At 50.4% G+C, this 25,621-nt stretch overlaps 1 protein-coding gene across 2 annotated transcripts; it reads left to right on the forward strand.

The window, feature by feature from the left end:
• Window positions 1-5,698: 5,698 nt before the first annotated feature.
• Window positions 5,699-24,475, forward strand: CYS1 (cystin 1). 2 transcript variants are annotated; one of them, XR_011482342.1, is made up of 4 exons: window positions 5,699-6,683; window positions 7,394-7,499; window positions 19,090-19,142; window positions 22,381-22,416. XR_011482342.1 is itself a non-coding variant. In XM_070451784.1 (3 exons), the coding sequence occupies exons 1-3, from the start codon at window positions 6,363-6,365 to the stop codon at window positions 22,484-22,486; spliced, it is 480 nt and encodes a 159-aa protein (XP_070307885.1). In that variant the 5' UTR covers window positions 5,959-6,362; the 3' UTR covers window positions 22,487-24,475. The 2 variants fall into 2 exon arrangements, 1 of the variants encoding a protein (XP_070307885.1); XM_070451784.1 differs by lacking the exon at window positions 7,394-7,499 and having other exon boundaries at window positions 5,959-6,683; window positions 22,381-24,475.
• The last annotated feature ends 1,146 nt before the right edge of the window (window positions 24,476-25,621 follow it).

The raw sequence follows: 25,621 nt of genomic DNA on the forward strand, positions 1-25,621 counted from the left end.
ACGTCGCTGGATTGCAGCCTCGACATGTTGCTTGGTCTGGTATTTTTGTTCCATGATCAACCTGTGCAACCCTACATGGAGGGTGATCTACTTATCTGCTTGAAAATTCCATGACCCGGAAATACCCCAAGACCCAGGCAGGCAGGAATGGTTGGTCACCCTCCCTGCACGGTAGCCCTGGGTACCAGAGTAGTAGTTCCTTCTACTCAGAGGTCAACTTGTCTATTCTGCTAGGTTTCTCATTTATTTGGGCATAGTTAGCATAATGAAAAGACCTTGTGGACTAGAGAGACCTGGGTTCAAGACCCAGCTCTGCTATTTACTAGCTTTGAGAACTTAGGCATCCCGCTCTTTTAAACCTCAGCTTTGCATCCATAAAACAGAGGACCTCAGAAGGCTGTTGAGAGGCTCCTTCAGTTAGTTACAACCTGGAAGGGAACTGGGGCAGCCTCTTAGGAAGAGACGGTCGATGGCCTAGAGGAGGAAGTTGTGTTCCTGAGAGCCTTCTCAGCAGGAGAGCTTGTGCAAACAGCTCACCAGTGTTCATCAGGAACAGTTGTGAGTAGGCTAGGACTTCAGCTCCACTTGACAAGTTAAAGAGCTATGAACAAAAAAGTCAAGAGATGTAATGTTTAACCTGAGCTTTAAGCAGAGACCTCTGTCGTTCAGCTTATTAATCCACTAGTTCATTCTCAGGTCTCCAGTGGGAAGTGGGGAACTGTATGTTTTTCCAACTCTCTGGGACCATAGGCTGTTTCTGTTCAGAATGGACCATCCAAATAGGACAACTTCCACATTGTGGAATTGCCATTATTGGTGACAACGTTTGAGCTTAAAGTGGGACATTTCAAGTATGTTACTCTTTTTAAAAATGGGTTGACCAAAAAAAAAAAATGTGTTGATTTACTGGCTGCATCAGGTCTAGTGGCAGCACACTGGGTCTTCATTGTGTCATGCGGGATCTTGCATTGGGCGCATGGACTCTCTAGTTGTGGTGCATGGGCTCAGGAGTTGTAGCACAGGCTCAGTTGCCCTGCACATATGGGATCTTAGGTCTCCGAGCAAGGATCGAACCCATATCCACTGCATTGCAAGGCGGTTCTTAATTATTGGACCACCAGGGAAGTCCCATGTTACACCCTCCTTTTAGCCAGTGGTATTGCAAAGGCTGACTTCTGTGATAAGCAGAGCATGTCAATGGCCACGTTTGCACAGGCTTCCTTGCCCCCTCCCCACCTCCCCTCCTGCTACACACTTTCCTCAGGGTGATCAGTTTAGTTCAGTTCAGCCGTTCAGTCGCGTCCGACTCTTTGCAACCCCATGGACTGCAGCACGCCAGGCCTCCCTGTCCCTCACCAACTCCTGGAGTTTGCTCAGACTCATGTCCATAGAGTCGGTGATGCCATCCAACCATCTCATCCTCTGTCGTCCCCTTCTCCTCCTGCCTTCCATCTTTCCCAGCATCAGGATCTTTTCCAATGAGTCAGGGTGATAAATAACCCTACCAAAGCCTGGAACCTGAGTGTGCTTTGAGTGGCCTCCAAATCTCCAACTCGAAATGATGAGTTCATGGAAAGGAGAGTCAGCCTGTGGCCTCTGGGCAGCGGCTCTGCCGGGAGAGGGGACTGGGTGCACCAAGGCCAGCAGATACTGAACTACGCAGTCAGGAGTCCACCACCCCGGGGAAGGACGGCCCTTCCGCAGGAGCCATCACCACAGTTCAGTGGGCAGGTGTGGGCACCTGAACCTGGGGGAGCCCGACTCTAGAGTGACCATCAAACACCCACCCCCACACACAGCTCCGCACTCCAGGTGAAAGCTCAGCAGGAAAAGAGTCTTCCTCACACAGAAGCAGAGTGAGCCACGCCGGCCACCTGGTCCTCTTTCCTCACGCATGAAGGGGTTTGGGGGTGATGCACCATCCACAGGAGGAGTCCCAAGCCTCATCTGTTAGAAGGCCGACCCCCGTTTCCCCTCCAGCCCCAGACAGCATATCTTAGGTTGTCACTTCTCTTCCTGTTTCATCTGGCAGCTCTTTACCGTCAGCTTTCCATCTTCCAAAAGTGTGTGGAAATCTCTCATTTGTGGATTTCTCTCCCTTTTACAATTCCTTCCCTGACTCCCCCTCCTTTTTATTCTTTTTCTGAACTTCCTTTTTTTAAACTTCAATATCTTAATTTTAGAGTCACAAAGAACAAGAGAAGCAAATTCTGCCTGCTCTGTCCTTTTGAACTAGAAGCCCAGAGATGTCTCTTTAAGCAGTGAGACCTGGTCAACTAACGGAAAAATCTGCATCAGGAATCCTGTTTCCCACCTTTTGTTCAAAAGGATGTAAGTCACCCATGTTTTACTGCAGGGGGTCAGAATCTTTTCCAGAGTTATAGAATGGGCCAAAGCAATCGTGATGCTAACATGCCAGTTCTGAGGACTTAAGATATGTGTTTTTTTTTCTATTTTTTAATTTAAATATATGTTTTAAAATTTTTTATAATGTTGTGTCAGTTTCTGCCATACAACAATGCAAATCAGCCATCATTATACACATGTCCCCTCTCCCCCTCCCCTCCCCCCTCCTCCCTCCCCACCCCTCCAAGGCCATCACAAAATGCCAGACTGGGCTCCCCAGCTGGTGTTGCACAGCAACCTCTCACCAGCAAGATATGTTATTTCTGAGTAAATCTTGCAAAAGGGTTCTGTAACTCATTAACAGTCCTTAATGAACAGTGTTGACCCTCCCTTACTTCTCCTACCCCTCTCTGTGGGGAAGCCATGAAACAGAATGCAAATCCTTGGAGCTTTGCAAGAAGACAATAACAATTATATGAGATGCTGCCCGTTGAAAGGTATCAGTAATAATTGATAGCACTGTGGCTCTCTCAAGTTACTGATTAAGCATTAAAAACTGAAATCTGGCTTGCCCGTGTTTCAAATGCTGTCTCATTTCTCATCTGAATACAAACATTATCCTTCTGCATATTCATAATGACCTGCACCCACACAATATCTCTCTCCTATGTAATAGCTTGGGATGGGCAGGAATGGTGGGAAATCATACTGGTTCTCAGGAGGGAGAAGAGATCTGTAAGGTCCCGGAGAAAGGGAACTTGAGTGTGGCTTTGAAAAGGGAGCAGGTTTTGGCAGCCTACTGCAATGAGGGTGGTCCCCAGGCTGCAGTAAGGAGGGGACCTCCTTCATCTCCAGATGCCAGGCTAGTCCTGTTGCCAAGAGAAACATCACTCGGGAAACATCTCCTGCAGAAAGTATCAAGAACTGCAGTTCTTTCCCGAAGTTTACTTTGTTCATTGCAGGATGTTCTTATTTTCCAGGAGTTTAAGCAGACAGCTCCCAAGCAGGGCCTCATCTTCCACCCCCTCACCAGCCACCACTCCAGTCACTACATAAAGAAGTCCTTTAGTAGTGACTGATGAACCTGCATGCTGGGCAGCAATGGAGACACAGACATACAGAACAGACTTCTGGACAGGGGGTAGGTGTGGGGGGTGGAGGGAGGAAAGAGAGGGTGGGATGTATGGAGAGAGTAACATGGAAACATACACTTTACTGTATGTAAAACAGATAGCCAATAGGCATTTGCTCTGTGACTCAGGAAACTCCAATGGGACCTCTGTAACAACCTAGAGGGGTGGGATGGGGAGGGAGGTGGGAGGGAGGTTCCAGAAGGAGAGGACATAGGTATACCTATGGTTAATTCATGTTGATATTTGGCAGAAACCAACATGATATTGTAAAGCAATGACCCTTCAATTAAAAATAAAGATTTAATTATATAATTATAAAAAAAGAAGTTCTTTAGCTGGAGGAGTGTGGCTGCCAGGATGCTTCCCTAAGAGGGATCAGACCTATTTTCAATGTCCCAATATTCCTTTGTCTCTTTGGGACAGAGAGATTCTTGTTTATTTCTAAATATGATCTTAGACGGCCTTGGTCATGTGGGAAAATTCAGGCTGTTTGCCTGTTATGGGAAGGTGCTAATAAAATCAATCTGGGTTTTAAGCATGAATAAATGGAAGCCAGTCCTGGAATGTGGCTGATTTTAAATGCACTCTCAGAGTGGGAAGAACACAGGCTTTGGCAGTTATGCTCACTGAAGCCCAGTGAGCCAGAGAAGTCTGGGGAAACAGGGTTGAAATCAAGAGCCATCAGAAAAATCAATTGCCCTGGGAGGTGAACACAGGGAGCTCTGGATATATTTAAACTATGAGTCACATGACTAGATGCTACTTAGGCAGAAGTAAAACATGTTTTCCTTTAAATGATTAAACTTAGTTGAACTTAGTACAAGAAAAATTTCTTTTCCCTGTGAATGTTTTTTTTCCCAGGCTTAAAAAACTTCAAGATGAGATTTGTTTTCTTAAAGAGAAAGCTTATATCCATAGCTTCAAACTAGATACATCTGTGGACTCAGAACACCCAAATGACACCAGATAAGGTAGCCCATCTCCTGCATCTGGATGGTTAAGACAGCACATTTTAAAAAAAGAAAAAAAAAGTGAAGAGGAGTTACAAGTACTTCCTTAGTCTCTTGATAATAGAACATGGATATGGACTTGACTCTCATGCTTATTCCATTTTCTTGGGCATAAAGTTTGCAATGCACACTCCTGAAGTGATAGAATAATAAAAGTTCAAGTCTGCGACAAGGAGAGGTTAGCCAAAATTCACCTTAACAGTTATTCTGCAGTCCCATCTGGATTCAGGTTAATGTCAAGATGGGAGTTAAAACTCACCATGTTGGAGCTGTCTTGCTTTGGAGAGGTTAGATTTTTTTTTTTTTTTTAGATTTTTTAAAAAATAAGTGACAAAAGGAGAAAAAGAAGTCTTAAATAAAATGCAAGCACAACCAACAATTACACCATCAGGTTTCGGTCTGAACTGGACACGTCTGGCCTGTTTGCTGTTCTTATTTTGGGGTTGGTTCACTTAAAAACAATAAACTTCTTTGTTCTTTCTTTTTTACTATCCAGTGACCAAAAGCTAGAATTAATTATGATCAGTATCTACTGGCTTTTTACCTGAGGGGAGAGAGAATGCTTTCTGTGTCTCCTTTTAAATGTTTTCTTTCTCAAAAGTGGTTATGTTTCTGATGACGGTTTCTAATGAGGTTCGGCATTCAGGTACCAGATCGCCTTTGGGGCAGGAGCCGAGGGACAGGAAACCCAGGGCACCACTGCCTGCTACTCGCTCCCTTGCTGAAAGGCTTGAGGGGATAGTCGGTCCGAAAGAGTCGCCCCCTTCCCTCCTGTTGTGTCTTAGGTCTGTCCGTGCGCGCGAGGGAGAAGGGCAGAAATGGAAGGGTGCGAGGCCCTGCACCTGTGTCATCTTAGCCCATCCTGAGTATCTTTGCCGTCCGCCCCCCCACCCCTCAACTCAACCTTTGAGGAACAGGACGCTGGGAGAGGTGACGTCCCCATGCGCTCCACACTGCAGCTGGGCCGGACCGTGGAGTCACCTCCGCGCACATCAGCACCGCAGGCAGGCCGGGTTGGCCTGTGCAGTGCTTTCCAAAAAGGAAAAAGGCGGCCGAGTTCGCCCGAGCGCCGGTAGGAGCCCCAAGGTGATCAGTTCTTAACTGGCTGCGGGGACTAGGAGGGCCCCTAGTCCCCAGGAGCCAGGGACTGGAGGGCAGGCCCCCGCAAGGAAGCGCAGGACCCAAGGTAAGGAGGGGCGAGGAGGAAGGAGTCGGAGGAGGAGAGGACGCCGCGCACCAGTGCCCTCGTCCCCCAGCCAGTGCCCCCAGACCCTGCCCTCGCTCCCAGCCCCGGCCGCCGGCTCCCCCAGAGTGCACACCACCCCGGGTCTCGGCCCCCACCACCAGGCCCAGGCCAGCATCCCTCTCTCAGCCGCCCCCGGCCGCCTCTTCGCCGCGGGATCTCGCCCCCAGCCCGGCCCCTCCTCCCGCCCCCGGCCCGGCTCAGCACTCCGGCCCCAGTCGCGCCCACTCGCACGTTCCCCCCGGTCCCGGGCTCTGGTTGCCCCGCCGCGACACCAGGCCCCGCTCTCCCCGGACCGGCGGCTTCGCCCCGCCCCCGGCCCGGCTCGCATCCCCGCCCCTAACCGCGTCCCAGACCCGGGATCACCTCCATCCCCCGAGCCCCGGCCTGGCGCGCCCCCCGCACCTCCCCGCCCCCGGTCCGGCTCGCATCCCCGCCCCCAATCGCGTCCCGGACCCGGGATCACCTTCACCCCCCACTCGCGGCCCGGCGCGCCCCCTCCCCTCTCCCCCGGCCGTCCCGCTCCCAATCGCGTCCCGGGCCCGGGATCTCCTCCCTGCCGCCCCCGGCCGGGAGGCGCGTCCCCGGGCCTCCTCCCGCCCCGCCGCCGGTCCGCTCCGCCCGCGCGCCATGGGCAGCGGCAGCAGCCGGAGCGGCCGCGCCCTGCGGCGTCTGCGCAGCCCCGACAGCCGGCCGGCGGGGCCCGGCGGGGCAGCCCCGGAGGGCGGGACGGGGCCCCCGGTCTCGGCGCCGGCTGTGGCGGCGGCCGGGGACGAGGCCCCGGAGGCGGCGGCCGTCACCGATCCCGGCCCCGCGGCGCCCCCAGACGGCGGGGACGAGACCCTGCGTCTGCTGGACCAGCTGTTGGCCGAGTCGGCGGGCTGGGGCCCCGCGGAGCTGGCACCGCGGGGCCCAGCGCGGCCCAGACCCGCAGCCGGCGCCGGGAGCCCGGTGAGTGTGGGGGCCGCGGCGTCCGTTCCCACCCGGTGGGTGGGGGGGGGCCTCCCTGCCGGCCCGTACCCCGCGCCCTGTCCCCCAGCCCCTGGCGCCGTCCCGCCTTGCGCTCCCTGCTCGCCCCCCTTACTCCCACCGCCCCCGGTCCCTGCCAGACTCCCTGGGCTTGCGCGGTGCCCTGTCCCCGCTGCCCTGTGTCACCCACCGTCTGGCCGTCCCCGAATCCCACCGGGGTCTCTTGCTGATCGCACGGCCTCTCCTTCCCAAACATCCCCTCTGAGTCTCTTTGCCTCCTCTGGGTGCTGGTTTAACTGTCTCCACCTTGGGGGTTGACAGGGAGCGGGACAGGGACCCAGACATCCCTTAGCAGAAACGCATCTCCTGGGCTTTCTTCTGGCCAGAGGTCACCTTTTTTTTGTTGTTGTTTTTGTTGTTTTTTAAACTGTGGCTCCTTCCAGCCTAGGTAGGAGCTGCCCCGGGGGCTGCTTGTCTCTTCAGTACTTCCCTCCTCAGCCAGCCTCCAGGGCACTGTCAGAGAAGGATCCTAGGAAGTGGGACCGGGAGCCAAACAGTGGTAGCAAAACCCCGAACCCGACAGGCGCATCAGGATCTTTGCCAACTTTGCAAGTTGTCAAGCAACTCGCACCCTGCTGGCTATTTTAAGATGCTGTGCAATTTCTTTTTGGCTTCCCTCTTCTTTCTTCCAGAACACTTGTAATAACATCCCTGCTGCTCTAGGAAAAAAGACAATACAAATGAGCACTCTCTTTTGGCAATAGTCACCACTCCCGCAGAACTGAATGAAGGAGACCGGTATAGTATCAGCTCTCGGGCTTGAGGAGGATGTACAAGATGGCCCCCTGCCCTGGAGTCCCACAGACTGCTTAAGGACTGGTGGGGATGGGAGGGAAGTAGCCTGGGGGCAGCCATCAAGCAGGAGAAAGTGGGAAGCTCCTCCACGAGGTGGAGGTGGGGAGAGGTGGAAAGGACCGAGCCAACCTGGATGGTGCAGGGTCTTCCTCCCCTGATCCCCTCCTGCCCAAGCCCTGCTACCCTCCCAAAGTGAGCTGCAGCAAGAAGGACCGAATTATATAACAAGATTCCTTTAGGATTACATCAGTGTTCCGTTATATAACCCTCAAAAGGAATAAACGGTTGAGAAATTTGGGGGAAATTCTGAGGTGGCATGGAAGCAGTCTTTGTGTTCAATTTTCAAGTACTTTGGAAGTTTCAGAAGTGAAAATGAAAACAGAAAGAGAGTTTCCCCCACCCCCATCCCACCCTCACTGGCTGAGCATCATAACAACTCCTAGGGTGCTGGGGCTGCCTTATTCACCCTTTAAATCACTAAGAAGGTATTCTTTGAGCATCTGCTGTGTGCCAGGCATCACTCTGGGTGCTAGAGATGAACACAGATGGCACACAATCTTTGCCCTAAAGAAGATCACAGTGTAATGGGCGAGAGAGATCCACAAACAGAGTGGAACACCGGTGGGCAGTCCGTCTAGAGAGTCCCCTGGAGAAGTCACATCAGCATCCCAGCAGGACAGGGCTTGACCTGGATCTGGAAGGGTCTATGGCACTAGCTGGGCAAACAAGCAGTGAAGAGCATTTGGGCAAAGAGAATCCTGAGTACAAGGGCAATGGTGGTTGGGTCACATGGTACCCAGGATGTGGGTGCTAACAGTGGAGTTGAAGAGGGTGGGAAGGATGAATGCCAGGCTATAGACATGTCATGCTAGAAGTGTTCCGGGCTGAGGAGTTTGGACTTGATCATAAAAACCTTAGGTATTTTGAAGGGCTAAGAGGAGTGGTATTTTGTGTCTTAGGAAGGTTAGGCCAACACCCATGGGGGATGAACAAACTGGGCCCAGTAAGACAAGGGGCAAGATGGCTAATGGGACTGCTCCAGTGGTCCACAGTAGCAGGTCCTGAGTGAAGCAGGGCAGTTAGAGGGCTGAAGGGGAGATGGAGTCAGGAGACATTAGGAGGTGAAGTCCCCAGCCATGTTGCTCTTTTGTGTGTGGATAGTATGTATCTTCTGTGCCATAGATATTTCTTGAATAAATCCTGGAGTCCTAGATTACTATAGCTGAATGGATGCTCCCGAGTCCTATCCATTCTTTTCAGTTCTGGGGAGACTGAGTAAAAAGGTTGAAGGTGCTTCATGTCCTGGCTCTAGAGGTCTCAGGTAGAAAGTTAACTACCTGTATGGCCAAGTGTAGGGGCTTCCCAGGTGGCGTTAGTGGTCAAGAACCCTCCTGCCAATGCAAGAGACATAAGAGACTCAGGTTTGATCCCCGGGTCAGAAAGATACCCTGGAGAAGGAAATGGCAACCCACTGCAGTATTCTCACCTGGAGAGTCCCACGGACAGAGGAGCATGGTGGGCTGCAGTCCATGGGGTTGCAAAGAGTTGGACACAAATGAAGTGACTTAGCATGCACACATGCATATATGGCCAGGTGTGGAGCCGTAGCCTTTCTGCTTTATAGTTTATGCCCTTTAATTGGGTCTCTGGCAACTGCACATTTTCTAAGACTCTGAGTTATTAATAAATAGGTAAATAATGCTTTCTCTGTTTTATAAACAAAGCCATTTCAGTCCCAGAGAATCATCATGTTCCCAAAACCACACTGCCGTTAAGTGGAGGGAGCAGAGTTTGTAGCAAGTTTGCTAGGCTCCATCAACAGACAACCTGGAATATTCCATGCCTTTTTCGTTTTCCAGGTGTCTAGCGCTTCTAATGCTCTACTTACAGCGACTCTAATGCCTGGCCCATTTTTCTTTACCAAATGACTTTTTTTTTTTAAACATTCAGTAATCCCAAGTATTTCTCAAGCAATCTCATCAGAACCTTTATTTTGTCTGATAAAGGTACTCCACCTTGCCCTCATAATATGCCCTGAATGTCATTTTTGGCAGCCTCCTTGTTCATTCAGATGTTTATGTGCTTAGGGGTCATACCATTTTTACTAAAAGTTGTGAGACTTCCAATTATTTACTTAATACATCTGTCACCAGCATCCTTTTCTTTGAGCCTTTTCATGAGCCTGTGCGTGTAAGCATATTGCTGGTCATCCAGGGGCAGAGGCAGAAGAACAAAGGGAAAAAAGACCCAGAATGAGGTCTGGTCCCCGTCCTGTACAAGTTTTGATTTCTACTAAACAGACGGCTCTGAGGTTCACTTACAGTTGCTCAGAAGCTGTTCATATATTGTAACACAGCCACTATCTACTGGGGCTATTCAGAGAACCCGCTCCTAACATCCAGTGTCTTACTTAATCCTTGTCAGAATAGGTCCTTGCCAAATTGCTGTCACTTTCCCCTAACTTCATGTCATAGGGGAGGGGAGAAGCCCCAGAGAGGCAGTCAACTTGGCCAAGGCCATGTAGTTGGAAAGAGCGAGTCCGAATCTTTCTGAACACACTCTCTGCAGAGCCCTAATTGTATATAATATACAATTCTAATTGTATATTAGAATTTTTTTCCAGCACTCAGGATCTTTAGTTGCAGCATGTGAACTCTTAGTTGCGGCACATAAGATCTAGTTCCCAAACCAAGGATGGAACCCGGGCCCCCTGCAATGAAAGCACAGTACTTAGCCACCGAACCACCAGGGAAGTTCAATTAGAGTTTTGACTGAGCCAATTTGCCATCAGGAGGGATTATCACTTGTTCCCCAACTCCTCTGGGGCTCAGTTTTTCTCTAAAATAAGTCTCCATTCCCTGGGTCTAGGAGCCTTCACCCATTTCCCTGACTGCATAAAATGTGTCCCAGTCACTGAACATGAGTCCAACCCGGCAAAGGTTATGCTTACTTTTAAGTGTTTGTTTTTGAAGTTAGAATAGGTAATATACTTGTGCGTGAGAAAAATTTTGTTCTTGGCTGTTCTCTCCAATAAAAGAAAAGAAAACTTAAAATGACCTTACTTATGAAAGGGTTTCAATAAAGAGGTGAGCCCTATAATTAGCTTCACTTTACAATTGTAAAAGAATGTTTACTCATTGTAGAAAAGTGAGAAAACTATATATATATATATATATAACATATATATAAAGGAAATAAAGATTTCAGAATAGGCTCTGCAGATATTACTGATAATATTTTGATGTAGTTCCCTCCAGTTTTCTCTGTCCCGTTTCTACGTATCTTTTATGTCAGTAAGATCATAGCGTGTGTGTGCTCGGTCCCTTAGTGGTATCTGACTCTTCGTAGCCCCATGGACTATAGCCCACAAAGCTCCTCTGTCCATGGAATTTTCCAGGCAAGAATACTGGAGGGGGGTTGCCATGTCCCATACACATGTCAAAACCTATCAAATTGTATTATTTAAATGTCTGCAGCTTGTCCCATGTTAACTATATATATTATTGATATATGTACATATATGCGTATAAAACTGTTAAAACCTAAGAGTTACGAACAAGAGAAGCAGGATATAAAGGTGGTGGTTTAGTCACTCAATGGTGTCCTACTCTTTGCAACCCCGAGGACTGTAGCCCACAAGGCTCCTCTGTCCATGGAATTTCCACATATTGTTAAATAAAATATGCACTGGATTTTCTACAGATACTTCACTTTTTTCCCCAAAACCCCTAGTTATAAGAGTCAGGGGAGGCTTTAAGAAATCATCTTATTCATTTCTTCCACATATGCTTCCAGCAGGAAGCACTCTTCCACCACTCATCCTGCTGTGGTGTGGTATGGTTCAGCCTCCCCAAGACCTGGAGTGATGACACATCACACGCTCACACTGAGCTCAGTTCAGTTCCCATGGCCCCAGCCCAGGTGCCACAGCCTCCCTGGGGTGGGACAGAAGTCTGTCCTACTGACCAGGAGAGGCAGGCAGGCAGGCAGCTGGCTGGAGGCGGCAGCTTGCATCTGCACTCGGCCTGGAGTGGCCACCAGGGGCTGCTGTGTCTTTGCTCTTCATCCAAGCTCCTGCGAAGCTTCCACCAGCTGCATCTTCTGGGAGATCCAGGGTGGATCAAACTGGGAGGGTGTGTAATGCGCTTTGCATCTGAGTCGTTACAGACAGATTAACAAGAGAAAGAACCACACATGCAAACCACAAACACAGAAAGAAACACAGGTAAAAAAGTCTTACAAAGCTGAACTGTCAGGAAAGTTATGAAAGAAAGAGTATGGCCTTCCGTTTGAGTGCAGCTTCAAGGTGTCCAGTCCTCATACGCAATAGACCTCATACGTCATTGCCATCTTGGTTGGCCAGCAACATATCCTCCTTAGTATTGAGTAGAACAGCTCAGAGAAGTGGAAACAGGCTGATTATGCGAATGTTTGATTCCAATCTGAGCAGTCTTTCACTCAGTTGCCCTTTTTTTTTTGCTGCACTAGTAGCTTATGGGATCTTAGCTGCCCAGCCAGGGATTGAACCCAGGCCTTCATCAGTGAAAGCGTGGAGTTCTAACCACTGAACCACCAGGGAAGTCCCTCTGCTGTCCTCCTGAGGACCAAAACCATATCTGAACATCCCTTACAAAATCTGGTGATGAAACGGAAAGCTCCATCTGGTGATGACAAAAGCTGGTTCCATTTCTGCTGGAAAGAACTAGGGTCCCTACTGGATGACTTCGTGAAGAAGATCACTGAAGAATGGTTGGGTAAAAAGTATTACTTTTCTTCCGTGTTGTCCCTGAGATTATAACTAAGCTCAGAGACTGAAAACTGCAGGGAGGCAGATTGGTGTCAGTAAAAGAGAGCTTTCTTATATGCCTGAGAGAACTGAAGGTAGGATCTCAAAGAGGCTTCATATTCATAAGAGCACTATTCACAATAACCAAAAAGTAGAAGGCACCCAGTGTCCCTTGACGGATGAGTGGATAGACAAAACATGGTATATACGTACAGAGGAATATTACTCCACCCTAAAAAGGAAGTAAGTCCTGGCATAGGCTACAGCATGGATGAACCTTGAGGACATTATGCTAAGTGAAATGAGCCAGGCACCAGATGACAAATATTGCATGTTTCCATTCAAGTCGGGTGTCCAGAGGAGTCACACTTGTAGGACAGAAAGCAGGATGGTGATTGCTGGGGGTTGGGGGGTGAGAGTTGTTTAGTGGGGACAGGTTTCAGTTTTGCAAGATGAAAAATTTGGGAGGTTGGTTGTAAAACAATGTAAATGCACCTAGTACTGAAACATACACTTAAAAATGGTTAAGATGGTACATTTTAGGTTCTGTGTATTGCACCACAATTAATTTTTTTATTAAAAATAAATTTAAAAGAATTTTCAGACAGTCTGAGCTGCCTGAGCTGAAATGGGCTGTTTCAGGAGGCAGAGGAGGTGAGCATGTGTGTGTGTGTGCAAGTGTGTGTGTGTGCAAGTGTGTGTGCATGCATATGATTTCCTCTGCTTGCTCTCGTGTTCATCACCTTCTCTTCCCACTGTGAATTCCTTGCTGATGTGGGAAACATCTGCTCTTCATCTTTGCACTCCCCAGAGGCACGGTGAATTTTCAAAGGAACCTTTGGGGAACACTGACTCCCCCTGGCAGGTCTCCAGCGTTCAGCAGCCCCCACGGCCCCTCAGGTGTCCCTGGACCGAATCTGTGCACCTTTGCTGGGCAGCCTGACTCCACGTGGAGAGAACACCAGGTGGGCAGGGCAGGCTCTTCTAGCCAGGGCATGGGATGCCCGCAGTAGCAGGTTGGCCACCATGGACCACGCCGCGGGGCCTGTGTGGCCGGATATAGCCAGGGTCAGCTCGCTTCTGTTCACCACCTCGGGTAACAGTTCCCAAGAAACACTAGTTTCTCAGGGAAGAAAGTGCTGTCCTGAACCTCTCAGGCCTCGAACACAAGATCTCCCCTGGGCTCTCCTCCTCTCATGCCTTTAGGTTCTCTTCTCGCTGGGCTGGGTCAGAGGCTACTCTGGGCTGGACACTGGGTCAGATGTTTGCCATGGTGTTTGCAGGTATTATACTAAGGATGAGACAGACAATCTGCCTTCTCTCTGTGGCCCTCAAGGCTACGTACCTGTTACACAGATGAGTAAACTGAGGCTCACAGAGCCTCACAGTCCACCCAAAGGCACATCGTGATTAAATGGCAAAACTGTGCCTTGAGCACTTTTCTGCATTGTGCTATTTTTACTCTTATACCAACTGCTATATAGACAAACCCAGGATTATGACTACCCACCAAAGTGACATTCAATCCGATTCAGGAACTATTTTATGTTTATTGTGTGCCCTGCTTAGAGATCTGTAAACTTTAGGAGAAGTGATATTCTTGTTGAGGAGGATTAACTGATGTTAATGATAATGGCGCTGGGTTTTTCTCTAGTTGTGTCCTCATGTTAGTTTTTCTTGCCCAGCTGTGGGCTGCTCTGGGCAGGGATATCATATCCTGTATGGGCAATAGAACCTGCGCCCAGCAGGGAGTTAATGAATGAAGACTTATTCATGGCCTTTGATGACTCCACGTATTTGCATATGCTCTTCCTCATCCAGGGTACCCTTCCCTTCCTTTCCATCTGGTAAACTCCTAATCTTTCAAAACTCCAGCTAAAATGTTATTCTTGCCACTCTTCTCGGAAAAGTTTTTCCCATTCAGAGTTGGTCTCCCCTCCTGTTGCAGAGTGTAGGCTTTCCTAGCACCTCTCAGCACCTTATAACTTGGCTATAGAATTCATCACGTGGCATCACATTGCATCTTTATGAGACTTGCCCCACGCGCTATGGGCTCCTGGAACACTGGGTTCTTGACAGCCACGGTCTGTATTAAGGATGCTGCTTGTGCCAAGGGGGATCTGTTGCACAAAGCAGGCTGACGTCTGGATGGGCCATGGCCTTGCTCAGCTTCACGGGTCAAAGACTGGATTCCATAGTGCCAAGTGCTTTATACTGGGGAACACGGTGAAGAAACTTATTCAGACAAGCCCCTCTGCTGAAGACAGTTTAATATTCTGGGCATAATTAATGTGGTAAGAATGTCTTTGAAGCATAAAGTGGCTCATGAGACAGTGAGGAATTACCAGCCCAGATCTAAGGAAGGCAGAATCCAGAGAGGCAGGTGTCCGACCCATTGGGCTGTGCTTGCCTCAGGTGAATGTGAGCTTTGGGTCTGACAGTGTCCAACAGTAAAAGGGACAGAGTTTAGGGCCCAGTGACAATAGAGACTAAGAGTAGATCCTTCGCTCGTACGTTCAGGACCCTCACAGGACTGCAAGGCAAGTGTCACAGCACAGAACAGTGCAGGAGGGTACAAAAGCCACAGTCTAGCTGTCCCTTAGGTCTGCAGCCACAATTCCCATCACCTGGCTGGTCCAAATTACCTGAATCCGTCCAGTGCAGTTCAGTTGCTCAGTCGTGTCTGACTCTTTGAGATCCCATGGACTGCAGCACGCCAGGCCTCCCTGTCCCTCACCAACTCCCAGAGTTTACTCAAACTCATGTCCATTGAGTCGGTGATGCCATCCAACCATCTCATCCTCTGTCATCTCCTTCTCCTCCTTCCCTCAATCTTTCCCAGCATCAGGGTCTTTTCCAATGAGTCAGTTCTTCGCATCAGGTGGCCAATACTGGAGCTTCAGCTTAAGCATCGGTCCTTCTGATGAATATTCAGAACTGATTTCCTTTAGAATGGGCTGGTTGGATCTCCTTGCAGTCCAAGGGACTCTGAAGAGTCTTCTCCAACACCACAGTTCAGAAGCAACAATTCTTCAGTGCTCAGCTCTCTTTATAGTCCAAATCTCACATCCATCCATGACTACTGGAAAAACCATAGCTTTGACTAGACAGACCTTTGTTGGCAAAGTAACGTCTCTGCTTTTTAATATGCTATCTAGGTTGGTCATAACTTTTCTTCCAAGGAGCAAGCATCTTTTAATTTCATGGCTGCAGTCACCATCTGCAGTAATTTTGGAGCCCAAAAAGATAAAGTCTGTCACTGTTTCCACTGTTTCCCCATCTACTTGCCATGAAGTGATGAGACCAGATGCCATGAAGTGATGAGACCAGATGCCATGATCTTAGTTTTCTTAATGTTGAGTTTTAAGCCAACTTTTTCACTCTCCTCTTTCACTTTCATCAAGAGCCTCTTTAGTTCTTCGTTTTCTGCCACAAGGTTGGTATCATCTGCACTCTGAGGTTATTGATATTTCTCCCTGCAATCTTTTTTTTAAACTTATTTGTTTTAATTGGAGGCTAATTAGTTTACAATATTGTGGTGGTTTTTGCCATACATTCACGTGAATCAGCCATGGGTGTACGTGTGTTTCCTATCCTGAACCCCACTCCCACTTCCCTCTCCATCCCATCCCTCAGGGTCATCCCAGTGCACCAGCCCTGAGCACCCTGTCTCATGCGTCGAACCTGGACTGGTGATCTATTTCACATATGATAATATACATGTTTCAATGCTATTCTCTCAAATCATCCCACCCTCGCCTTCTCCAGCTTGCTGGATTTAATTTCAAGTGGGCCCAGATTGAGAGTGCCCCCTAGTGCCTGAACAGAGCAAGTGTGTGTCCTCCCCAGAGGAAGGCATCTTCCTGTCAGGCCTCAGAGAACACCCACAAAGGATTTTCAACGATAATGAGCATCAGACAAGAAAAAATAATCAACCACCCAGAGAGTTGTTCCTGGTGGCTCAGATGGTAAAGAATCTGCCTGCAATGTGGGAGACCCAGGCTCGATCCCTGGGTTGGGAAGATCCCCTGGAGAAGGGAATGACAACCCACTCCAGTGTTCTTTGCTGGAGAATTCCATGGACAGAGGAGTCTGGCGGGCTACAGTCCATGGGGTTGCAAAGAGTCAGCCATGACTGAGCAACTAACACTTTCAGAGAGCCAAGTGAAAATCAGAAGAAACAAAAACAACAAAAATAGACTCGCGAGGGCCTCAGTTATTTATTTGGATTACCAAAGATTATTGGCCAACAAAGGTCTGTAAAATCAAGCTATGGTTTTTCCAGTAGTTGTGTACGGATGTGAGAGTTGGACCATAATGAAGGCTGAGTGCCAAAGCATTGATGTTTTCAAACTGTGGTGTTGGAGAAGACTCTAGAGAGTCCCTCGGACTGCAGGGAGACCAAACCAGTAAATCCTACAGGAAATCAACCCTGAATATTCATTGGAAGGACTGATGCTGAAGCTGAAGCTCCAGTACTTTGGCCACCTGATGTGAAGAACTGACTCATTGCAAAAAACCCTGATGTTGGGAAAGATTGAACACTGGAGGAGAAGGGGATGACAGAGGATGAGATGGTTGGATGGCATCACCAACTCAATGGACATGATTTTGAGCAAACTCGGGGAGATGGTGATGGACAGGGAAGCCTGGCAAGCTGCGGTCCATAGCATCAAAGAGAGTCGGACACAGCTGAGCGACTGAACAAAAATAACAATGTTAAACAACCCACCTGCACTGCAGGGGATGCAGGAGATACAGGTGCCATCCCTGGGATGGGACGATCCCCTGAGGAGGGCATGACAACCCACTCCAGTATTCTTGCCTGGAGAATCCCATGGATAGAGGAACCTGGCAGGCGGCAGTCCGTGGGGTTGCAAGAGAGTCAGACACAATTGAAGCTACTGAGCACACATGCATGATTTGTGAAGAAGGACCTATAGAAAGTGACCTAGCATATTTGAAAAACAACCAAATAGAGCTTGTAGAAATAAAAAATACAATAAACAAAATTAAAGATTCTGATGGTTTGGGTGAACAGGAAATTAGAGATTTAGAGAAGATCAGTGCCCTAGAAGACAGAGCTGAAGAAACGACCAGCACAGAGAGACCAGGATCTGATGAAAGACAGCTTGAGAAAAAGCCACAGCAAAACTAATACTACATTTGAAATAATTAAATCCTTCCCTTTCACTACAGGAACAAGGCAGAGATGCCTATTATCATGACTTCTTTTCAAGGTAGTACTGGATGTCCTAGCCAGTGCAGGAAGGCTAGGGGGAAAATATGTAAGGATCAGAAAGGAAAAAAACTGAATGGCCATTATTCCCACATAACGTGAATGGGAAGAAATTAAGTCCAAAAGAATCTACAAATAAATTATTAAGGCTAATTAAGAAAGCTTAGTAAAACTGCTGAACATGAAATATATGTGTTTCAATTGTATCTCTGCACAAACAAGCAGGTAGAAGATAAAATTTTATTTGAAAAAAGATATTGTCAAGTATCTAGAAACTGGTTTAAAAAGAGGTGTCTATGACTTCTCCAGGGAAAATGATTAAGACTTCTTAAAAGACACTAAAGAAATCCTAAATAAATGGAGAGATGTTCCCTGTTTATGAACTGGAAGGCTTGTTATTATAGAGATTATGACATGGGGAAGGGGGAAGGAGAGAGCAGGGTGAATTGAGAGTGACATTGATATATATACACTGTGTGCTTCTGTGCTTAGTCGCTCAGTCGTGTCCACCTCTTTGCGACCCCATGGACTGTAGCCCACTAGGCTCCTCTGTGCATGGGATTCTCCAGGAAAGAATACTGCAGTGGGTTGCCATGCCTTCCTCCAGGGGATCTTCCCAACCCATGGATCGCACCCAGGTTTCCTGCGTTGCAGGCAGATTCTTTGCCATCTGAGCCACCAGGGAAGCCCATATCTATACACTGCCATGTATAAAACAGATGGCTGGTGGGAAGCTGCTGTGTAGCACAGGGAGCTCAGCTTGGTGCTCTGCGATGACATGGGGGGGGTGGGGGGGAGAGGGAGGCTCAAGAGGCAGAGGATATATGTATACTACATTCGCTATATGTATACGGATTCGCTTCATTGTACAGCAGAATCGAACACCACACTATAAAGCAATTATACTCCAATTTTTTAAAAAAGATATCAAGTCTGCCTGGAATGATTTGCATATTGATTCAACCCCAACAAAACCCCCAAGGGGGACAAGCTGACTACAACACACATGTTTAGAAGTGCAAAGAACCAGGACCAGTCCAGCTTCATCTGAAGCTGTGGTTACTGAGACCGGGCGGTGCTGGCAACAGGACAGGCATAGATCATGGGTAGAATTTGCAGACAGACGTGTGCGACGCCTGTGCACTCCTGACTCCGGACAGACAAGGTGTAGCAGAGCAGCAGGGCAGGCTGCCAGGCAAGGGCTTGGATGGAGGTCAGGACCTCCACTCCCAGAGTGAGAGGTGGGGCTTGCTGGTCGGTAGCTCCCAGGGAGGAAGGGGTGGGGGGTCTCTTAGTGCGAGCTGTGTAGGTCACTCCCCTCAGCCTCAGCTTCCCACCTACAGAACAGGCAGTTAGGAGTTAGACACCAGGGGAGACCTTCCACTTTCCAGCGCTCGTTTATTAGCTGTGGGTTGAACGCAGTGGCTCTCTGTCAGCAGGAAGCCAGTGCAAAGGCAGGCTGCAGCACCAACAACCTTCTGATGCCTCTTCGGTTTGTCCTTCTCAAGGTGTCCCCAAAGCAGAGCGCTGAAGACCACCCAGAGGGCAGCCATGTCTCTGAGTAAGTATGGGGCAGGGAGGTGCATCTCTGCAAGAAATCACAGCTCCCCTCCCCTGCCACCCCCCAAGCACCTGCATCTCTGCTCCTGCCCTCACTCGTTCACTCAGAAACTGTGTGCAGTGCTCATCTGTGAATGAGGCGCAGTCCTGGCCTTCAGGACTTTCCAGCCTAGAGGGGTGACGGGTGGGTCCCCAATAATCCTATTACAGTGTTAGCAGGAAAACACATTTAAACCCCCTGGAAAGTGTAAGCTGAGGATTCCAGGCCTCCGGTGTCGGCATGGCCCTGGGCTGTGTGAGGATTCCCAGGGCCCCCAGAGCACCCTGCACTAGGAGGCTGGGCTGGGCTGACCTGGGCCACGGCCCATCTGGCCTTGCTTTCTCATCTCTAAGGAGTCACCGTGATGGCCCTTGTCCCTGGGACACAGGGGATGGTGGTGCTCAAGACCATGGATGTGAGAAGCTGTGAAAACGCTGACTCAACAGCTATTTTTATTACCAATTCCAAATGGTTGCGGGGCCAGAACCTTGCTGGGTTCCCTTATTTAACAAACATTTGCAAAAGCCTTTCCCTGAAGAGTGGGGTCTCTTCAGATGGGCTCAAGGGAGGTCCAAGAGGGGACAGAAGCAGCCAGAGGGCTCATGGAGGAGCTGAGGCTTCAATGGCTTGGAGGACAAGTGGTTTCACCGAGGAGGGCAGGAGCGCTCCAGGTGGCTGGAGCCACGAGCAAGGTGTGGAGGTGTGAACAGGACCCCGATCACAGGCTGGTGGCATTTAGAACAGGGTCTGGGGGAGAAGGAGGGCTGAAACCAAGAGCTGTGGGTGGCCTGGCCTGCAACAGCTTGGAGCGGGGTTGGGTTCCCAGCCAGAGATGGGTTGGGTCACGGTGTTGAGAGCACCAGATCCTGGTCCCTAGACCAGTGGTCAGTGATAAGGACCCTGGCCCTTCAGCTTTGCAGGAAAAAATATCCACAAAGACAAAAAGTAGTGAAGCAAGTCAAAGTATTTATTAGCAGGGAAAAGAGTACTGTCCGTGGATAGATACAGGGCGGACTCAGCGGGATAGTCCCTGAGTTGCTGAGCGGTGCTCTCATAGTAGTTTGAATTACTTTTATGGGATGGTGGTGGTGGTGGTTTAGTCGCTCAGTTGTGTCCGACTCTTTGCGACCCTGTGGACTGTAGCCCATTAGGTTCCTCTGTCCCTGGGATTCTCCAGGCAAGAATACTGGAGTGGGTTGCCGTTTCCTTCTCCACATAATAGTAGTAGTAGTGTAGTGTTAGTCGCTTAGTTGCATCTGACTCTTTGCCACCCCTGGACTGCAGCCTGCCAGACTCCTCTGTCCCTGGGACTCTCCAGGCAAGAATACTGGAGTGGATTGCCAATGTTTTCTCCACTTTTATGGGATATTTTCTTCCAATTTTCCTTTGGCCAATCATTCTGATTTGCCTGGTTCACAGTCCATATTTTGTATAGCTCAGGATCCTCCCATATGTGCACAGGTATCTCTTAGCCAAGATGGATCCTACCGGAAAGGTGTCTGGGTAGAGCATCCCTTGACATTGCTCCTCTTTTGACCTCCAAGGAGCCTTTTCTATGCACGTATGGTTGGGGAGGTCTCCTGACTTTGGGAATGAGAAATATGTGATTTGTGCAAGGTCCAGCCTCCCCCCCTTAATTGCCCTTCTATTCTCGTCTTGGAGTTTCAGAACATAGAGAATGTATCTCAATTGCTTTACCATAGGGAGGGGGCCCATCTGTTTCCTGCCTCAGGGCCACTGCTGTTAAGTAGGAGGAGGCTGGGTGGGCACGGGGCCTCCATCATGGCCCTGGAGGTGGAGCGGTGAGAGCCTGTACACTGACTCAGCCTCCCGCCAAGGCCAGAGCCTCCCTCGGCAGAGTGGAGCATCCCTACCCATCCTCCCTGGCAGCCCCCTGCCCCTCATGCGTTCTGCAGACAGCACCGGCCGTGCCTCGCACACCAGCTCCAGGGGGGCTCGGCCCCGTGGGCTCTCATACGGGACTGGGCGCCGGGTACAATGCAGTGACCAGGTACCAGCGGCTAGCTCTGCTCAGCTGACCTGGAAACCCGTGCCTATGGCGATGCTGGGGACACGGGCCCAGCCTGGTGCCCACACTGCTCAGTCCCAGCTTCGTATTTCTACTGATTGTAAAGATAACTGGCAGTGACTTTCAGTTTTCATCAACCTAAGAACGTTAGGAGGATTAAATTCCGCCTTGAAAGAATTAGCTATTTATTCTTATTTTGAAACAAATAGGTCCCTTCCCCTCACATGTACATTCCAGGATGTCCTTCACCAGGAGTACTTCATTCATTCATTCACTCCCTCAATAGACTTCGGTGAGAGCGTGCTGAGTACCGCCCTAGGCCCTGGGCTCAGGGCTGGGTGACTCCCAGGCAGGTCCTGGAACAGCAACTGGAAGGGGAGAGTTTTGCAGGTGTGGTCAGGGCTGTGCCCTCGGGGAGCAGGCTCTGAAGCCACACAGGCCCTCCCCAGGGTCTGGACTGCCGGCCCCTTCCCTCCTCAGGGGAGTCTGGGGTCACAGCGAAGTCCAGAAAGCTGGAGAAGTCGTGGGCTGCGGGTCGAGGCTGGTGGGAACCAGAGTCCAAGCAGTGGGACGAGGAGCCAGGACTTGGTCACTTAATACACTGCCCCGTGGGTGGGGGGCCTGGTCACGATCCAGAGGACCCCGACGCCGAATCCTGTCCTATAGGGGCAGCTCCTGCGAGAGCCCCTGAGGGTGCAGACAAAAGGAGTGAGTCAGCCCATAGAGAATCTCGACACCGCTTACCTTTCTGAGGGCTCTGCAGGGTGCAAGATTCAGGGTCACATGCCGTCCACGCATGGTCTAATTTATGCCTCAGAATGAACTTAGGAATGCAGTTCCATTTTAGAGAAAACTGTGACTAAGCTAGTAAGTGGCCGAGCTGGGATGCAAACCAGGTCTTTTGACCCCCGGGGCCCTCGCCCTGAAGCACTGCAGTCACGGGCTTCCTCACAAGGTAAGGTCTTGGGTTACACAGTGGGAGATGAAACTGAAGAATGAGTCAGGAGCTGCTCATGGAAGAGGTTGAGGATGTGTCCCCAGGGCAGAGGTTTTTCAGTCTGAGTTTGAGGATGGATCAGAATTCCATCCACGGCAACTGCAGTTGTCCAGTAGAGATGTGGAGTTTGAAGGTAACATCTTGCTTTCTGTGTCTGTGTTTCTCACCCACAGGGCCCCAGGCGGCTGCCACAAGAAGCCGGAGAGGCAGTCGGCCATCACATATGACTACTCCGAGGAGGAGCTGATGGCCAGCATCGAGCGGGAGTACTGCTGCTGAGGCCGGTGCAGCAGCAGCCTCACCGTCACCCAGCAACCAACCAACGTGCCATTCCTCCCAGACCCAGCCCCAGCTGACCGGAACTGGGCTGGGGGCGCACGTTCCAAGATCTTTCACAACTGGCCTCTTCAAATCCACATTCAGACAGTTCTGAACATGGCTGGCTGCTGGCCATCGTGCTTGCTGGCAAGAGATGATCAGCCGTGCAGACCCAGGAAGAAGGAAGGTGCGAGTGCCGGGGAGAGCCATATACAAGGGTCTCTTGAATCCTGAAACACTTTCCCTTTCTGATGCCCACTCGCCACGTGCTCTGAAGGAGGCTCATTAGCTGAGTGTGGCTCAGACCCGAGGCTACAGGGCCTCACACGCGTCCCACAGCACCCCGGGGAGGTCTCCCACGGGAGGGCACATCCAGGAGGTATGCCTTGCCGAGCTGGAGGGAGTCACCCTTGGGTCTGCGAATGAGTCTCATGGAGATGTTGCAGATTCTGATTCCATGGGTCTGGGGCACGGCCTCTGAGTCTGCAGGTCTCACCAGTTCCCAGGTGAGACCCAGGCTGCTGGGTCCCAGCTGCGCCCAGAGTGGCAGGGACTGAGCCCAAGCCTTCTGCCTGGCTGGATCTTCCTTCCCTGGTGCCGGAGGCTGCTCAGAGCCATAGTCCACCCCCCTCCCCAGAGAGAGGCGTGTGCTCCTGCAGTGTGTGTGTGTTGTGGGGGGACCAGAGCCAGAGTCCCCAGTTCTGATCCTTGCCCTCGAACTAACCTGCAGTCACTTCCCCACTCTGGGTCTTGGGGTCCCTCTCTAGAAAGTGAGTCCCAGAGGTGTGCCCCCCACCCCCCTGCTCTGACCATCTGGGATTACACATCCCAGGTGTCCTTGGTCTCCTTGTTCCCCTGGGGGCACGGGACTGCCTCCCCTGCTGGGGGTGAGCCCTAGTCTCACCTGCTCAGGGCCACCTGCTCTTCCACCTGGTAGAAGGAAGAAAAATCACAGCAGTGAGGCCAGAAGAGCCTTAGAATATCCCCAGGGGACAAATGAGGAAGCCAATGCCTTGTGAACCAGGGGGCCCTGGGGGAAACCCGCAGCCTGACTGGAAGGGAGGCCCCTGCTGTGGGCCCAGCGTGGCTGCTGTCTGAAAGTTCAGGGTAGCAGGCGGTCAAGAGCCCAGGAGGCGGGAGACCTGGGAGGCAGGCCCTCCAGAGCAGCTGGCCAGGACATGGGTAAAAAAAGAAGGGCACGTAGAGGGTACCTGTTCGCCTCCCGAAGCCAGAATGGGTCTCAGCTTGTCCAGTGTTCCCCACCCACGTACAGGTGATTCCTCCACAGCGTCACCTGCAAGAGCATCTCAGGGCTCGAGGAACGGCCACCTGGCACCGTGCCCAGGTCACAGGCTTGCTGCCCAAATGGGCAAACAGGCATTTCCACAAACCTCGGTGACTTGGCAAAGGTGCCTTTGATCAGGTGTTTCATGGCAGGGAGATTTTAAACTTCGAGGCTTTGATGGAACCATGGATCCTTCCAGCAAATGCCCCAGAGGGTTGGCTCAGAACCTCCCCCAAACCAGAGCTATTTCTCATCCAAGCCCAAACCATTTGTTTTAATATGAAGATTAAACCTGTTATTATCATAATAATACAGATACTTCTTTTGAAGTTAAAATTTCATTTCTCCCTACTAGACAGATAAGGCCTTGACTTTAACGATGTAAATGTTTAGTTTTACATCATTCATTTGGTGAATTAATTCAGCCAGAAAGTTGACACCCTGTACTTTCCCGTGGAAACCTCATAAAACCCTTTACGAAACAAAAGCATTAAGGAAAAGAATTCCTCATGACATTTGATGTCACCGATGGGGTGAATGCACTTCATCAAAGCTGAGAAGTCATAGCGGTCATTCTCAGGTCTTCATATTTTTTTTATTCCCCCAATTCAGGAAAAAAATGTGTCTTCTGGATGGTGTTTGACAATAAAGCGGCGTGTCCCAGCTTTGAGGTGTTGCCACCCTGTGTCCAGGGGAGGCAGGCTGATCACACTTGGTGGTGGGGAATCCGGTGCCAGCCTGGTAGCAAGTGCTTCTTGCACTAGGCATGTGGACAGGGCCACCTGGGTGCCCCGTGCTGCTCCAGGCTTTCTCATGGTCGCTTGGTGTTGCCTCTGAGCTGCAGCTTTCTGCCGTGGAGCTGAGTGTGGGATCTTCTCATGGACACAGGGAATGTGGCTGAAACAGCGGCAGGAAGAAAAACGTCTGTGTTGAAAGTGACAATGACACTTTGATGTCCAGAAAAGTCTCAGTGCCACAGACGTGCCTCCTGCTTTGTGTGGTGGCAGGTTCCTCTAAGAGGCTCCCAAGCACGGGAATTTAGAAAATGCGCCCCATCCCCGGCTCTGAGAAATGTGGTGTCCTTCCTCCTGGGGAGGGAGCCATGGCCCTCATTCTGCCAGCCACAGGCCTTCTCAAAGGGGTCCTGCCCAGCTCAGGCTCCCCATCCTCACCTAAAATAAGTTTTTCCCAGGACACTCCCCTTGATGTGCCAAAGTCTCAGGTCTGATTCTCACTGGGCTGCCATTCTGGGTGGGCTGAGATTGCACGGGAGGGTGGATGTTCCCACGAGCATCTGTTCAACCCACATTCATTTTCATTTTCTGAGCCCCTGCTGCTTTGAGTCAGGCCGTCTACGAGATGCCAGGGTTCTGGTAGCAGTATCTGGTCCCCACCAGTGAGGACGCACTGATTCTAGTGAGCAGAGGCATACTCATCAGTGCTCCAGAAAAGCTTGTTGTTCTTCAGTAGCTCAGCCATCTCTAACTCTTTGCGACCCCACAGACTACAGCCCTCCAGGCTCCTCTGTCCATGGGATTTCCCAGGCAGGAATACTGGAGTGGGTTACCATTCCCTTCTCCAGGGGATCTTCCCAACCCAGGGATTGAACCTGGGTTTCCCGCGTCTTCTGCATTGGCAGGCAGGTTCTTTACCTCTGTGCCACCTGGGAAGACCCCCCCTTGGTAGGGATGTCCCTCAGCAAAACCGTCTGGGCACCTCCTGTCCCAGCTCTCGTGATCCACACACACATAGACATCTCCCCGGGTTCCAATACCAAGCAGGGGCCGCGAGGGGTCAGGTACCCAACACAC

The sequence above is a fragment of the Odocoileus virginianus genome, chromosome 2 (assembly GCF_023699985.2).
Source record: "Odocoileus virginianus isolate 20LAN1187 ecotype Illinois chromosome 2, Ovbor_1.2, whole genome shotgun sequence".
NCBI classification, from domain to species: domain Eukaryota; kingdom Metazoa; phylum Chordata; class Mammalia; order Artiodactyla; family Cervidae; genus Odocoileus; species Odocoileus virginianus.

Coding starts and splice junctions, on each gene's coding strand:
- CYS1 (XM_070451784.1), top strand. CDS start 6,363: ATGGGCAGCGGCAGCAGCCGGAGCGGCCGCGCCCTGCGGCGTCTGCGC. Junction 6,684..19,089: donor CAGCCGGCGCCGGGAGCCCG/GTGAGTGTGGGG, acceptor GTCCTTCTCAAG/GTGTCCCCAAAGCAGAGCGC. Junction 19,143..22,380: donor GAGGGCAGCCATGTCTCTGA/GTAAGTATGGGG, acceptor TCTCACCCACAG/GGCCCCAGGCGGCTGCCACA.